Below are 16,706 nucleotides of genomic sequence, written 5' to 3'. Positions count from 1 at the left end.
AAAGATTTTACATCCGTGTTCCTGAATAACTAGAGATAATGAGGTTGATGTTAGAATGAAATTGACCATGCCTATCAGGTTGATAAATACTACTTTTAGTAAAAATCAACTGCAATTCAGTTTCTATTATTTGACTGCAGTACTAAGAGGTTAAAAATTGCCACCCATCAATATACAGTGATCCTTGGGATGTAGGTCATAGTAAGACTTTATTTTCAAACAGAAGAGATGGATTTTGCTTCATGGTCTCCAGTCTTTCCCGCCATGTATCTACTGGCCAACTGGAGACCCTGGTGAGGCAGACGCAGTGACCATGAGAACTGTTTGCCTGTGAGTGACGTTGAGGTGATTACAAAAATCTCAAGTGTTTTCTCATTAGTATAAATATTAAACCACCTAATTTACAAAAGCTAACCCCCAAAATTAGAAAACTAAGCTTCCCCCTACCCCAAGTTCCTAACAAATTCCTTGTGTCCTTCAGTTTTGACGCAGAGAGCTGTATCACATTATTCACTCTTTGCAAAAGACACCTGGGATCAAAAAGAAACTAGTTTAGTATTGGAATGTCAGGCTTTGATCAGAGCACTAAGAGATTTGCCAGCTGCATTTCATGCCAGAAAGAGTGCGTGTGGACTGATCTATGGCTGAGGTTAGAAACTCCAAGTCTTATGAGCTTGAGTTACAGGGGCTTTTAAAGACCGTCTTAAGGGAGTAGAAAGAGAAGTTGGGGGGGGGGGTGAAAATCCTTGGTGTTAGAGCTATATCATCTCAGGCCTCATCATTCAAGTCCCTGGGGAGACCCAGCTGAGAAGAGGATTTTTGGTTTTGTTTTTAGTGTGATTGTGTCCCAGATATTGCATGGGACATACTTAATGCTTAAAAAAAAAGTTATTGTTGTATTTTTATTTGCTAAATATTGCAGCCTTGGCTTAGGACCCTGAACCAAAGGAAAATATAAAAGCAGAGCTCCAGGGAATTCCAAGTGAGTCAGTAGTTCAGGATTTTGAGAAGGGAGGGTCATCATTTTCAACTGAAGAAGACAGAGTAAGGGAGCGGGGTAGATTAACTACGGCCATTAATTATAAAGCAGAGGGGTCTATTTCCCCACCCCTTGAGTTGGGGCTGGCTCTGTGACTTGTTTTAGCTGGCAGAATGCCACAGAGATGAGGCAGACTTCCCCAGCCTGGCCTCAGAATGTCTGGAAGCTTCCATCCTCACCCTCCAGGAACCCGAGGACCATCATGCTATGCAGAAGCCTGGGATGAAGGTCCAGGTGTAGAAAGGCTCAGGTGTCCCAGCCGTCTCAGCGGAGAGCCCCGAACATGTGAGAGTCCATCTTAAACACAGACTCAGTCAAAACGGCAGCTCCCTGCAGCCTCATAGTTAAGACCAAGTGAGATACCAGCAGATCACTGATGCAGAGCGGATCGCAGAACCAGAGAAGGGAATGCTTGTTCTTCGGGAGAGGTAGAGAGGGGAGGAGAGAGCATTCCTAAGTTGCCTCATCCCTCAAATAGACAGCCAGTGTCTCACCTAACTCTAGAGTGGTATGTGGGTATGCGGGCAAACAATCTCATCGGGTAAAGGGCAAACTCGGAGGGAGGGATGGAGAATGATCAAGACGACCAGCAGTACTTGCACCTGAGCTAGAGGCAAACAAAGTGACAGCATATATCTAAAGTTCACCTGAACTTTGTACAGTGGACATCCTGAGATCTTTTCTATTAAGAGAAGAATAACCATGGAAGCTTTGTGACCTTTATGCACTGTCTGTGGGGCTGGGTTCTAATATTTGGTTCTGCCTGTCACAAGCTTTTGGAAGATTCACTATAAGGAAGAGGAAACACCTATGATGTGTGTTGTTGGGGGCGGGGGGCGGGGGTGGGAGAGGCAAGCAGAATTGACGCCACCAATGCTTTCGCAAGTCTTGCCCAGAGAGGAATGCTTTAACTGCCGGGGGCAGAATGGTCAGGTGAGGAGGAGGCAGAATGTGCACACCCCAGACGCAGCACCGGAAATACATCTAGGCTTTCCCGGGCAGACAGGCTTGGGATTCTCCAACCTAGCCTTCCAGGGGGAAAGAAAGCCTCTAAGGACGACCGTCCTACTTTAACTCCCTTTTCCTCTTCCTAAACCACTCTTTCCACCGTAATTCAGGCCAAGGGTTCAAGCAAACGCTCCGTGGTGAGAAGGTACTGAAGACAAAGCAAGGTGAGTCTAATGTGACTGACAGTCTAATACTTACCTTACAAGGTCCTCGTAAAGATTAAATGATAGGATGTGCTCAGTATAAGCACATGGCCTATAACCCGTGCTTGAGAAGTGGTAGCTATGTTATCTATTTGTGGCTTTACAATAGGACTTAAGGCATCTACATACAACTGCCTTAAATTTTATGATGCATATGTTTATATATTTTTTTAGCCTGCAACTGCTTGATAACAATGACTGTAGTTTGTTTTTGTGTGTGTGCTGGTCTATAACAGGTAGTTCCTGTGAAGTACTCCACAAATATTTGATGAATGAATGAATGAATGGAATAAGACATGTTTGCTGAATTGCATAAAAAGAGGAATAAAAAGGAATGTGAATCAGACATAGAAAACAAACTTATGGTTACCAAAGGGGGAAGGGCAGGGGAGGGATCCATTGGGAGTTTGGGATTAACAGATATACACTACTGTATATAAAATAGATAAACCATAAGGACCTGCTGTATAGCACAGGGAACTATACTCTATCTTGTAATAACCTATAACAGAAAAGAATCTGAAAAAGACTAGATATGTGTTTATATGTATAAATGAATCACTTTGCTGTACACCTGAAACTAACACATTGTAAATCAACTATACCTCAATTTAAAAAAAGGGAATGTGAATGTGAATATGCTTACTGTTTACAACCTAAATATGATACAGTGAGGGTAGGCCACAGGCTCAGTGCTGGGGCTCACAGAAAATCTTACAGGATCTCTGTGTACCTGTATCTAGCAGAGCTAGAGACCCCTCAGAAACAGCCACGCCAGGGAAATGCTTCCCCTTCTTTCCTATTTTTCTGTCCTAGAAACACTATAAACGTGGGAAGCTGAAAGTATGGTCAACATTTGATATTCCTCTCATGTGTTTGTGCCTCTGAAGGACTATCAGAGGTCATGCTAAAGTACCTAATCTATAACACCAAATCACACACCCAGTTAGGACACCGTCCAGGAGGTGAACATGGCCGGCCACAGAGGACACGAGAGTACCAGATGTTTTCAAAGAGAATAAAGTGTGACTTGAGTTGAAAAGATGAATGAGACTCAAACAGAAAAAAAAAAAGGGGGGGGTGGGGACTAGAAAGATGGGAAAAAAATATGCTCATTACTTCTCAGAATGATCAGCTATAAATATGGATTAGGTACCTGCTCCCAACTAGTTAGCTTCCCAAAACATGAAAGCTCTTCCCCAAACAGTAAAGCACGCTATGCCGAGGCCACATGTGGTTTGTCTTCTAGTTTTTAATTAATCAGCCCCCAGATACCCTGCAAAGGCCTTGATATGAAAATTATTTCTGTTAATGGCTTGGTTAAGGTGACCTACACGTGTAAGGGATCTGGAATCCCAGCTCCCTCAAATAAGCAAGGAGAGTCAGCTAAAGTTGGAGAATATTTCTACCATTCTGAGGACAGCCTGGATGAAAGTCAACTTAGAAAACTCAGTCTGTTTCATAGATAAATGATTCTTGGTTTGCTGTGCCTACTCACCGTGGTCAAGGATATATTTCACAATCTCCCCGTTGCCGGTTTTAGCTGCGTAGTGAAGGAGTGAACAGTGGTCTGGTCCCTGAATTAGCAGGCTGCCTCCATTTTTATAGCTTTCTATTAGCTGAAAAAGAGACATAGGAAAAGCAGCTCAGGCACAGTCCAGAACAAGGGAAACAGCTAACCGGTGATAAAATAAAACTAATGTAACAAACCACAAATGTCTCCATCCTCAGAGGACACAGAGAAAAGTCAAAGAGATGAAGTAACCATTCCTGGGTTGTGTTATCACTCAAATAGATGGCCAGTGTCTCAGCTAACTCCAGAGAGGGTATGTGGGTACTGAACAGCCTAAGGAAATGGAAACATGCTAAATTACTTGTTCCTTTTCTGTTTTTTGTCTTTAACTTTTCTGGGCGCTGGTCTCTGTCTCAAGGGAGTAAAGGGTGGAGAGAAGAATAAAAGATTCCCTATGCTAGCTCAGCGTTCTCTTGACTGAAAGAACAATTAAGTCTATAGGCAGGAATAGCTTGATGTCTGGTAGCTAAGCTCCTTCCCCGTCCTTTAGTTTTTTCTCCAATCTCTCATGAGCCTAGCTACCGAGTACAGAAGCTGCTTCCCATCTTCCTGCATGCGCTCACAACACATATGCACACGGCAGACACAGGCACACCCATGTATGTCTCCTTCCTTCATCCAGATCTGCGGCCGAGCCTGCATGCCTTCTGCCCAACGTATACCCAACAAGGCTTGAGATGATCCGTGGGATAAGAACCAGAAGGGTTCAGAGAATGTAGTAGTAGAAACCTAAAAGACTTCAAACATGAGAACAGCCTGGAGAAATCAGATACTGCAGCCTGGGAATTAGGTGGCTAAATGGGGACACAGTCTAAGTTTGTGAAATACTGAACATTATAGAAAGTGTAACTGGATCTCCGTTCTCTACACTGCAGTATATCAGAACAAGAAGAGCCTTTCTGGAGCTTCTAAAAGATAGTTTTAGGATAAATAAGAATCAGATAACTCGGCAGGATATAAGCAAAAGGAATGTGTCTTCCACCAAGAAGTTAGATGTCACATTATAAAAAATCAAACAACTCACAAGGTTGAAGAGTAAACTCACGGTTCACGCGTTCACTCCAAATCATAGAACCGCCATGTGCCAGATGCCAGTGAAACAAAGATGAATACAACTTGGCCACTGGCCCCCAAGACCTTGCCGTCCACGGGGGAGACAGCTGTGTAAAGAATTGCACAGAGACGGAGAAGAACCTGAGGAGGGTAGCACAGGGCACTCGTAGGGGATGGAAAAAAGTCAGGAAAGACTTCCTAGGAAATTGATCAAAAAGGAGTCGCTGAATGGAAGTAAGGAATATATGGGGTTTTCACGCCTAAACTGTGAAGCAAAGGAACAGGAAGAAGTAGCTAATTGTCTTCCACAAAAAGCGAAGAGAATCCTGTTCTGTTCAACTGTCTTGTCTCACAATGACACTTCCATTCTTTGTGGGCAGATCCACAGAGGATTTGGGCTCAACAGAATAGCAGAGACCCAATCCATCAGCTGCCCTGATTCTGCCTTTCAGTGGTGTTTATAGACACTGTGAATGTTAAGTTAGTCAACGGGCATTTTATGCAGCCCAGTGTATAGGAGCCACTCATGACAACCTTCACACAGGGATGATCCTGGGTTTTCTGTTCTCAGCTCACTGGTGCACTGCCACCCCCCGCTCCCCACCCAACCTCTCTCTCTCTCTCTATCGCTCTCCATCCCTTACACACACACACACGCAGTTTAATATTTAATATTTATTGTACTTTCTACATGGGATAGAAAAATGAAAGACGATAGAGAAGAAAAAAGAAAAGGGGGAAAAAGTACTTGGGAAGGAAAAGAAAAAAAAGACAGAAAGAAAAGAATGAAAGAGAAAAACCCTAAGCCTTTATATTTGACCTCTCAGTAAATAAGGTGTTATTAAGTCATTTCTTAGTCATTTAGGAAATAATTACAACAGAGAATGAAATAAGACAGCCAGCTGAACATACTGATTTCCCATCTCTCAAATAATTCTCTACTAAGTACCAAAAAAAAGTGTGATAATACACCCAGGGACCTGGAAAATCTGTTGCCTAGACTGAAAGTATATACAAAATAAAATGAAAAGGTTTCAAATGTACAACAGTTTGCAAAATTTTCTGGTTTAGAAGCTCTGCAAGGGCAGGAATCAGGTCTTAACTCACGCCTCTCTTTCCCACAGAATCCACTATAAGGCCCTACAGGGAGTATAGGATAGTATTGGTTTAATCCACTGCTGGGAAATGGCACTGAACGCATAGGCGCCCACACTGCTTAGACAGCACTTTCCTCTTGTGGGTAACAATTCCTAGTAACGCTATGATCTGGACAGTGGCACAGGCACCACTCCCAGGATTATGTGTCGAAAGACGGCAGTTTATCAAGATGCTGGCAACCTTCTCACTATTTGTCTTCTGCTAGTAACCTGTTAAAAATGTAGCACAGAGATTTTGCAGTTTATTCAACAGATGTGCGTCAGAAGAACTTGTATACAAGGGCAGTGCTTCTCAGCTTTCTTTTAAGGCTTCTGGTTTCTCCATATGCAGTGGCACCATACTCCATGAGTAAGGCAGAGCCTCTGCCCAGGGGCAGCTGTTGATATTACAGAACAGATCAACGCCAGTGTGCGTTAGACAGGGACATGTGGGCAGTCCAAGTCCTGACGCCTGAAAATAACTTGGGGCCAAATACAGCTTTTAGGGTATTCATAGATTATATCATATTTTATAACAAATATTTGCCTCCCCACTATGTTTAGCTACTAAAGAAACACAGATTAACACTATATTAATAAAACAGCTATCATTTTAGAGTCCCTGCTGTGTAACAGGAACAGTCTTAAGAGCTTTACATGAATTTTACATTCAATCCTCACAATAAAGCAAAGAGAGGGGCAATGTGATTCCATTTTACAGATGAAGAAACTGAGGCACAGAGAGAATTAGGTAGTTACACAAAGTCACGTATACGGTGAATGGCAGAGCCAAGATCTGAACCCACGCAGTCTGACTTTGGAATTCGCATTCACTCTAGAGGCAAGCAGTGACCACCTCCTTCCCTCTGAACTTCCCTCTGAACTAAATTCGTCAGAAAACATGAGCACAAATCAAAATACTCGAGGCAGATCAGAGCATCTTCTGATTCACCGTGATCCCCGAAGTTCAAAACTGTAATAATGTCACAAGATGTAGGCTCTTGCCTAGAGAATGTATTTCTGGGTATTGTCCAGGTTATTCCTACAGATGCATTCATTTAAAGACCTATCTAAAAAGAAATCTTTTAACTTCAAATCTTTTAACTTCAGAGAGGAGGAATTCCAAGCACTGTGAGGACTGCCTCCTGGGGACATGCATCGGTTGTATCTAGTCAAGGCAAATAGCGCAGTGCCTTTGCACAGACCCTTTGCTATTAGGAGATGTAGAGATGCTGTGAAGACCCCTCTCATCCTCTCTTCTCAGTTCTCAAAAAGAGCATCCTTCCTCCTTCTAACCAGCTAGTACCAGGGGGATGAGAAACGATATACGGGATCATGAAAATTTGGTGAGAAATGATGTTGATTTAAAGTCTTAAAGAATCACCAAAAGTTCTGGTAGCAAGATATCTTACCTTCATAAGATCACCAGCTATTACTGCCTGCAAAATTGCTGTGGAAGACAAAAGAGAGATGTCCCATTAGTAGAAGACCCTCTCATTAAAATATTATAAAGGGCTGGATCCGTATTTTGGAGACACAGTCTACATTTGGGGCAGGAACCAGGGGAGGACACACATGCCAAAGGGTGAATCTGGGAACAGACTAAGGCCTTCCCTTTAGCCCTTCCCTACCTGGGCACTCATCTCATACATCATTCTAGAGCCTACCTGAGCCCTCTCCAGCCCAGGTACAGAAAAGAGAACATGAAATTTAGAGTCACACATATTGGATTCAAATCTTAGCCCTGACCCTTACAGGCTGTGGAATACTGGGCAAGTTATTTAACCCCTCTGAGCCTCAGTTTCCACATCTGTAAAACAGCAAGTCTCAATTGTATAGGATCCTTCAAAGGATTAATTCAATCATCTAAATGTTCTTAACTCATCCACTGACGCAAAGTAGGTACCTAATCATGACTGTTTCTGGTCCCTTCTTTCCAGTTCCCTCTACTTTGTCCTTTTGGGGTTCAAAAATCACTAGTAATTCTGTTTGTGTGTTTTATAATTATAGATAAATACCTACTGCTATGGAAAGAAGGACAAGAGACAGTAAAGAAGAAACACATATTTTGATTATGTTCTGAAGAAAATAACCGTATATTTAGCATAAAATTCATTGGTGATTCTTACAGAAAGAGCTCTAGAAGTCCTAGGTAACCTAAACTAATTGTAAGACTATGTAGCCGAGGGGAAAAAAATATAAGTACCTGTGCCTGTCATGTGGGGTGTAGAAGAGGAATGAGAAAATATAACTGATGAAAGGGGGAAAGAATACATGAGTGTCTAATGACAATTATGGTTCCTAAAGGGAAATGTGTATTAGGTCGAAAATGGTCCCTTTAGAAGAATAAATACTTAGATTCTAAAACTGCTCAAAAAAAAGGATTATTTTAAGCCTTTAAAGTCACCAAAAAGATTAGAAGATTTAAAATTTATTTTTCAAGTGTCACTTTACTCTTCTTGTTTCAGAGTCTCTCATATAGAGTTAGCCAAAAATGTAGTATCAGGTATCAAAGTACATGGAGCCCTTGACCGTCACTGAACAAAGCCCTTGAAGCATTTATGACGAGCAGTTAGGAGCCCTCGGTGACCAGAGGCAAAGGACCACAGGCATGTTAAACTCGTTCAATGGCCCAGGGCTGAGTGCCTTCCCAAAGCAGAAACCTTGAAAACCTGTGGAAATGATGAGGGTTCCTTGAGCACAGGGGAGGAAGCAGAATGCAGGAAGAATAGAGAAAAAGGAAGAGCAGGAAAGAGGGAAGAATGTTTCTTTCCCATAACAAGCTGTAAGCAATCTGCTTTTCTCACCTCCCTTTGGCTCCCAGCACAATGCTCTTTGTACGCTATCAACGCACACCAATCAGTTGTTGAACTGATTGAAAAGAGAGCAAGCAGAAAAGGAGTGAGAAGGCAATGGAGATAAAAATGACAGAAAGGGAATTAATAAAACGTTATGCATCCAAAGAACCCAAGAAACGTGTCTCACTCCTCCTAGTATAGATGCGACACTGGGGTTCAGAGTGCAGTGACTCTCTCGGGGCACAGAGCCAACGGTGGCCCCATCAGCACCGTAGTGCAGGTCCCTGTGACCAGCCCCAGCCTCTGTCCAGTGCCCTCTGGGAGGTCGCCCTGTAGAAGCTCTACTAGGCTCTGTGAGGCTTACGGAAAATGGAAGAAAATAGTCTAAAGGTTATCAAGCTTGTAGTGTTGTGGAAAAGGCACTGGATTGGAGTCTAATTCCAATCTCTATAATTTACTAGATATGTAAATTTAAGAAGTCATCCAAACTTTTTGAACCAATTTTCTTATGTAAAATAAGGTTAACAGCTGCCCTGCTTACCTCTCTGTAGTAAAGATGAAACCAAAAAAGTGCTTTATAAATAGGATAAGTTATATTGACAGAAGGGGTAGAGTGACTATACGTAAGTACATGAAAGAGACATACAAACACTTCAGAAGGAGCCTAGCAATGAGGGTAAGTTGGTGGTGGAGTCAAGCAGACACCTCTCTGTTCACAGGCCCCATCAGAAGTGAGGCATGGATGAAGGAGCCAGTGGGATGGTTGGTGCTTCACCCCAAGATGTCACCTGTACCTCAGAGGACAGGGAGGAAGAGGCAGGGGAAAGTATGAGCAGTTGCAGGTCTGGGAGAACGACTCAGTCTGGGCTTTTATACTGTAGGATGTTCTCTTGACCGAGGTAGAGTATCCATTTAGGAAAGAAATAAGGTTAGGGAAGTTGCCTGAGAAGGCAGCTAATGAAGAGCCTTGAAACTTACATGCAGAAGTTTGTAACAATGTAGAGCCTGCGTTTTCAAGACCATGTTGGCACATTTCTCAAGTTTAAAAGAATTAGAAAAAAGAAAGAATAAAGGGGAGAGAAAAGAAAAGTGAATTCGCTAATTTAAAGCACCAGTGAATAAAATTTGGTGCATATAAGCAAGAAATCAGGATGATAACAAAAATTCCCCAGGATAAATACTATTGAAAGAGCCCTGAAAATAAATGAATGAATGAACAAATGAATGAATTAATGAGAGGCTGGAGGAAAACTTATGCTAGCTGCAGAGTTCAAAGGATTGTTGGAGGAGGTGAAATTTAAGGTGACTCTTCCACAATAAGTGGATTTAATTAGCAAAGAAGATTTGGAAAATCCTTAAAACGTGAAGGGAAGATATGAACAAGGACTTGGAAGTTAAGAGTCATGTTGTCTGAGGCGCCCTGGGAAGAATTCTGCATTATCACATCTGAGGCTGGGTTGTCTTAGGTCATAACTGTAGAGTTCCTAAGGGACTGCTCCAGGGAGCACGCTATGTCAAGAAAAGGAACCTGGATTTTCATCCCAAGAGTAATGAGAAGCTATGGAGGCGTTAAAAGTAAGTCGAGGATCGTATAAATGTCCTGACACATGCCAGTTTGATTCATCCCCTTCCCTCCCGCAAACAGAGTTACGACCTGCTCTCAGCTCAATTGCTCCGGATTACCCCCATTACGGCGGCTTTCCATTGCTACCTCAGACTCACTCAAAAGCATTTTTATTTATGTCTTTTGGTTTCCTACAGCCTCCCAATTTAAAGTCCCCATGAACAGATAGAAGAGCATATAAAAGAATCATAACCACAAATAATTTCCAATTGTACTGGAGACAGAAAACATGAATATTTATTTTTAAGCCAAGCAGTATACTCAAGGGTAGCTATTATGCAAACATTATTAGGCACAAGGCCCTCTTCTCTCCTGATTAATGTCCTTCCCTCCTGAACACTGTTGTTTAAGATTTGCTCTGCATAAACAGAGCCTGAATCCATTAGTATTCAACTCCAGATAATAACCTTCTGAAAGAGCAAGCTTAAAAACAAATAATGAGTTGTTATGATTACAGTATTATTCTTTATTATTTCTTCAGCTCTGAGCCTGCCTTCTTGCCTTTTCCAAAACTCCTTCATAACTGAGGCAACAATGCTCCCAAATTCAAAAGAACAAGGGAAGCCAAATGGCCAATGGGACACAAGGGTTACTGAGTAGGTGGATACTAAGTTTCCCAGACAATTAAATCACATAAACTTAGACAGTCAGACAGGAAAGTAAGAGGGTAGAGAACTGAAAAGTTTGTCAGTTTTAGAGTTTAGAGGTTGAATCATTAGTTCACAAGAAATGGTTTATTTTTCCTTCAGCGCTGTGCCTTCCAATCAATTGCTAAACAGTAAACATCCTGAGAGAGAAAGCTGGAACTGAAAAGTCAGGACTACCAGGAAGGAATCACTGTCTTCCTTCTCACAGCCTCTCTCCTAGGCCTGGACTCCCAAAAGCCCGGACATCCTTAGCCATCGGTGCACAGAAGGGAAAAAATGACTCCTATCACCTGGAATCACGATGGGGAGAACACAGTCCAAGGGCCCACTGGCTGGCTCGCCTGCTTCTGCCGTGCCAGGCCCTGTTCAAGGCTGACCATACAAAATATACTCCATCCTCTCAGAGAGCTGATATTTTGGCAAGAAATCCAAATTAGGAAGGAATATATTTTAATTGAGTCTAGAATCATACTGCCTGAGTTTAAGTCTTGTGAGTACCATTAACTAGCTATAACCTTGGGCAATTAACCAAGCTTCAGCTCTCTCATGAGGAAAATGAAGATAAAATCAGTTCTTTTGAGTCTGCTTTGCAAGTAAGCTCAAGAAACAGCGACTCTGACCACTGTGGTCTTCAGTGTAGAACACCATGGAATACTGATGTTTTTAACACCATTACACAGAAATGAATCACTTTCTTCTATGAAATGAGAAGTTTAGACTAAGGTCAACTGTAGCTCTAGAATATGGCATATGACTACTTCCAAAGGGATGGTTTAAGGTTGTGACGTTTGCTTTGCAGACAAAAATATTTGTAAATAAAAAAGAACTTGGCAAAGCCACGTGTATGTTTATAAATCTCAATAAATGAACCAAAATAACTACGCTGTATATAAAGTCACAAGCCTGAGCATTTATGTCTATTTAAAATTTTTAATCTTTCATGTTCAGCTATTTTTCAGTTTTAAAATTAATATTCTGTTGCTGAATTGTCACTTGCTAATGATGGCCGTCATCTAAATCTTTTGTTTTTTACTTGTGGAAGAAAAAATTAAATGTAACAACAAAAACTGTTGAACAAAGAATGGCTTGTGGAGGCCTAGGCGGTAAAAATCAGTTGATTCATCGAGAATCATAAATATACGTCTGGCTTTGCCAAGTTCTGCATACTTTTTACTCCTAAATATTTACATCTGCAAAGCAAGAATCACAACATAAAACTAATGCTTCAGAAGCCATATTCCACATTGCAGAGCTCTACTTGGCCTTAGTCTAACCCTCTCATTTCATAGATAAGGAAAATGGGGCTTGAGCAGTAAATTGACTTTTCCAAGGTCACACAGATAGTTAGCAATCCAGCTGAGAGACAGAAGGGCGCTCGTCTCTTTTATTTTTATTATTTCTTTTATATTTTCTTTTATTATTTCTGACTCTTAGGTCAGAGTTCCTTCCACCATGCTGTTTCTTCTTTAACTTGGAGCAAGGTAAGCAAAAATTAAAACAACCCCAAATAAAAGGTTCATGAATGCATCACATAGAAAATAAAGTCAATTTAAGGCTTTAGGCTGCAACTCTTTTTATGCCAAAGCAGACACTGAAAAACAAGCATCCCTACGGCGAATGTCATGTTCACAATTCCCTTGATCTGATCACGACAGGTGTCTTCACACTTTTCCTTAATTACTTACTGCTCAGCCGCCAGAGAGTCTGCACTGTCAGATGCCCAAAAGCTTACTTCTCTGAGATACATATTTCTGCATAGCTTTTCCTGCATTTTCCTTATCAGCAGCATTCTGTCCAATTTTTCTACTTTGTGAGCAGCAAGCCCTGGTACATGAGCAACAAACTGTGAAGGCTTAGCTCCCAAAATGGAATTTAATATAATCGTGAACCACAGCAAAGGTAATCTAACACACATTTAATGGATAGCTATCGTGAATAATGCTAATTAGGCATAAAGGAGGAAGCAGCTCATGAAAATGACTGATAATTGATATTATTTTACATAGTCATACTGAACCCAAGACGAGGTGAAGGAAAGGAGGAACTAGATATCTCTAAAGACCTCTGCATTTGAATCTAGGCCTCAAGGAAGTTTTGACAATTGATAATAAGATACATGCCAAGTTCTTTGCTAATAATGGCTAGAATACTAAGGGTTCTTAATAATATATTAGAACTCAAGATTATTCTTATAATGACACATAAACCTGTATCAGTTCCCTATTACTGCATAGCAAACCATCCCAACATGCAGTGGTTCTAACACGGCAATTATGTATTTTGTTCAAAAGCTGATATTTGGGCTGGGTTAAGCAGAAATATCTGCTCTATCTGGCATCAGCTGGGGCAGCTTCACTGAAAGCTCCAAGCGCCACTTCACAGATCACACGCACAACTGGTAGCTGGGAGCTCTGCTCGCGCGGGCTTCCTTGGGTTGCTTGGGCTTCCTCCTGAAATGCTGACTGTTTCAAAAGCAACCATTCCAAGGGAGCCCAGTGGAAGTCACCTTGCCTTGGAAATCACACAGCGTCACGTCTGCTCTGCCTCAGGCTTAAGTTCGCCCATATTCAAGGAAAGGAGCCACATACCTCATAGCTCGATGAAAAGAACGTCAAAGTCCTGCTGCAAGAAGAATATGTGGGATGGGAGATGCCGCTGTGGCTGTTTTTGGAAAACACAAGCCGTCACATCCCACACTTGCATCGTGATGTGCGTGGAGTCAGTGGGTTGGTGCTGACTTTCAGTTAGGGTTGGGAACTGACCAAGAACAGTAGCTTCTGTCACCTGTGTGATCTATGGGAGTGTACCTGCACACAGTGTCATCTGTTTGACATCATGAGTATCTCGGCAGATAAATAAGAAAAGGTGGAAGACTACTTATCAGAAGGACCAGCTTTTTGGAGCGGGAAGTGCAAGGCAAGTAGAAGACTCTGCAGACAACAAATGCTGGTTGAACTGAATTAGGAATTCTGTGTAAGGTGTGCTCTCTTTAATCATCAGATGTGAGAAGAGACTGCCCCTCCTCTTTTTCTTCTCCAGTCAGGCAAACACTCACAGAACTCTAGTCCTATATTCCTCACGCTCTGCCGACTGGCGTCTCCTCCACTGCTGAAATATCGAATGGAGGGTTACAGAGCACACACCTCACATAGTTTGTCATCTTATCATCTCATCGTCATTGGGATTAACCCATCAGTGGCATCTAAGGGGCATTAAATGCTACAGTGGTCTAATACTCCAATACCACCTGTGCCAAATCCCTCTTAGCATGTGCAACCAGAGACGGAAGACATAAATAGGTTTTGTGTCTCTAATGACAGAGTTAATCCTCAAATTCAATTAGTCCCTGCTAATTGAATTCATGAATGTATATGGGTTCTCTCCATCTGCTACAGCGATCTTTTTGAAGCTGCTATTAGCATGGAAGAGGTTTCCTGTTTGGAGAAAAAATAAACAGCCCCCATCCAGTGTTCCCTCCTGGCAGAAAACGTGCACTTTGTTGCCAGAGGACCAGGACGTGCTCCCTTCAGAGACAGACAGTTCCATTTCCCTTATACAGCACTGGAATGACCTATAAACAGTGCGGGAACCAGATGTCTCTCCCAAACATCCCACTTGTTTATCTCTTGTTGTGAAATTGTTCTCTGGTTGTTTTACATGTTTAAGTCCCATCTCTGCCATTAAGCCACAAGCACAGGGACTGTGTTTTTCATTTTTTTCCTCTTTGTTTTACCCATACGCCACCTTTCAATGAAAACTCTATAGTACAGGAAATATATGAAGTGCTTACTAACTACCTGGTGGACACTTATGGTCTGGGGATTCGGCTGCTTATCATTTCAATATTCTTCAAACTCTGGGTCAAGGAAGACGTTCTGAGGAACAGAAGAAAGTCTACTTTACTGGCCCCTGCTACACCTGACAGTAAATTTTGGAGCTGAAAATAGTTCCATAACTTTTTAAGGTACATAGTGGTGTTTATTAGAGGCAGTGACACACCATTGTAAGTATCTCAATAAACCAGAAATGGTTACATTATGGGTCAAATGAGAGCCTTATACTAAGCAACGATGCATGTTACTTCCTAGGACATTGGTAGTAAGCCTTGGCTCACTGTTAAAACAAATGTCATAGGTTAATTAATCTGCTTTGGGCATTGGGTTAGAGAAGACAAGTTCCCAAGTTAAGGGGCCAATTGGGTTCATACTCTTCCGCAGTCACAACATGTTACTTTCCACCAACTGTGGAAATATGTGCTAACACTAGTCACTGGGGGACCAGAGAAGTTCTTGAAAATACCTTTTTGACAGTCTATACAGCTCAAAATTAATGTTTTCTCTAGTGATGACAGATTAATATTATCATTTTTGGATGAAGTGGTTCGACACACTTTTTTATGTAGTACCATCTTCTAAAGGAATATCCAATTATTCCCATAAAACTAGAAAACTATAAATTCATTTTTAGCATCAATATAATAGAATCCTATCAACTATTTTTGTTCAATAAACATTAAGCTTCCATCCACAGGGAGGCTTTTTCCTATTTGTAAAGGGTTTCAATCTGATTACAACTTACTAACTTCATGAACCCTAAATAATTATAGGACACAATAACACTCTTTCTCCTTACGAATAAAGTCATACGTCCTAAAATGCTTAGCGCACTGTAAACTGCTTTAGCAATGTAAGAGATTAAAAAAAAAAGTTCCAGTATTCTCCAAAAGTCCTTCATCCCTAGAATGCTGAGAGAATTTAATTTAGATTGACAAACTTTGTTTATTTTTGCTTTCCCTGGCATTTGGATGATAACGCATAATCCTGACAGGGTAAGAGAAATGGAAGAACTAATAGATGAGGTCCCCGTGAGCCTCACAGATGAGAGGACGGTGCCAAGAAGAGGAGCTGCTGCCGCCTCAGGTCCTAATGACATTTGCTGAGGGTCTTGACGAGAGCATCAGGGATTCGGCATCATCCCTTCCCTCAACGTCAGGCTGGCGTTGCTCCTGTGATGGGTCTCCTTGAGCTCATGGGATGTATTTTAGCAGTGTCCCTCAGGACCTCTAAGAGGAACTTAGGTTGAAGAAGTGCGCTCACACTTCATTCAGTGAAAGCTGCAAGCAGACCTGACAGGGCCTGAGAGTGATAGATGGTTATCGGTTTTAACCACATATCAAGACTGCATGGGAAATGGTGTTTAAGGCCAAGATCCAAGTACAAGTGAGTGTGCTCTTGAGCTCAAAAAGATGATAGGTTTATAGGTCATCCGGTCATCGGGATGGTTAAGTACCTTATCATCTCCTAGCAGCACACTGACTGCTCTGTCAGGTAAAGACCTTTAGAACTGAGAAGAAGACTAGGTTTAACCAAAACACTCCTCCCTGGAATGAAATAAAGCCAAGGAGTTGACACTTTCAGAGACATACCAGCAAAATGCACATACAGCCAAAGTGTACCTTTTTCTAAAAAGGTAAAATTTCTAGAGTTTGTCCTTACTTGTAAGTGTGAAGACAGACAAGATCATTTGTATCTGCAAGTAAGTTATAAGAAAAACACTAATTTAGACTCTTCCCCATATCAACATATGATAGATATTAATTGGAAGCACAGAAAAATTAAGCATTTT

General features: G+C 41.7%; 1 protein-coding gene across 1 annotated transcript in view; it reads right to left on the bottom strand.

Annotated features, from left to right (window-relative positions):
* DGKI (diacylglycerol kinase iota) overlaps window positions 1–16,706 on the bottom strand; it is a 258,213-nt gene that overhangs the window by 22,457 nt on the left and 219,050 nt on the right. The window contains exons 26-27 of the mRNA XM_027101799.1: window positions 7,425–7,462; window positions 3,749–3,869 (exon numbers count right to left, since the gene is read on the bottom strand). Of these exons, the coding sequence (XP_026957600.1) occupies window positions 3,749–3,869; window positions 7,425–7,462 (159 nt within the window). The remainder of the gene's footprint in view (window positions 1–3,748; window positions 3,870–7,424; window positions 7,463–16,706) is intronic.

This window comes from Aethalodelphis obliquidens, unplaced genomic scaffold (genome assembly GCF_003676395.1).
Source record: "Aethalodelphis obliquidens isolate GAN/ISIS:26980383/991018 unplaced genomic scaffold, ASM367639v1 scaffold5, whole genome shotgun sequence".
NCBI lineage: Eukaryota > Metazoa > Chordata > Mammalia > Artiodactyla > Delphinidae > Aethalodelphis > Aethalodelphis obliquidens.
This window is presented reverse-complemented; position numbering and strand designations above follow the sequence as displayed.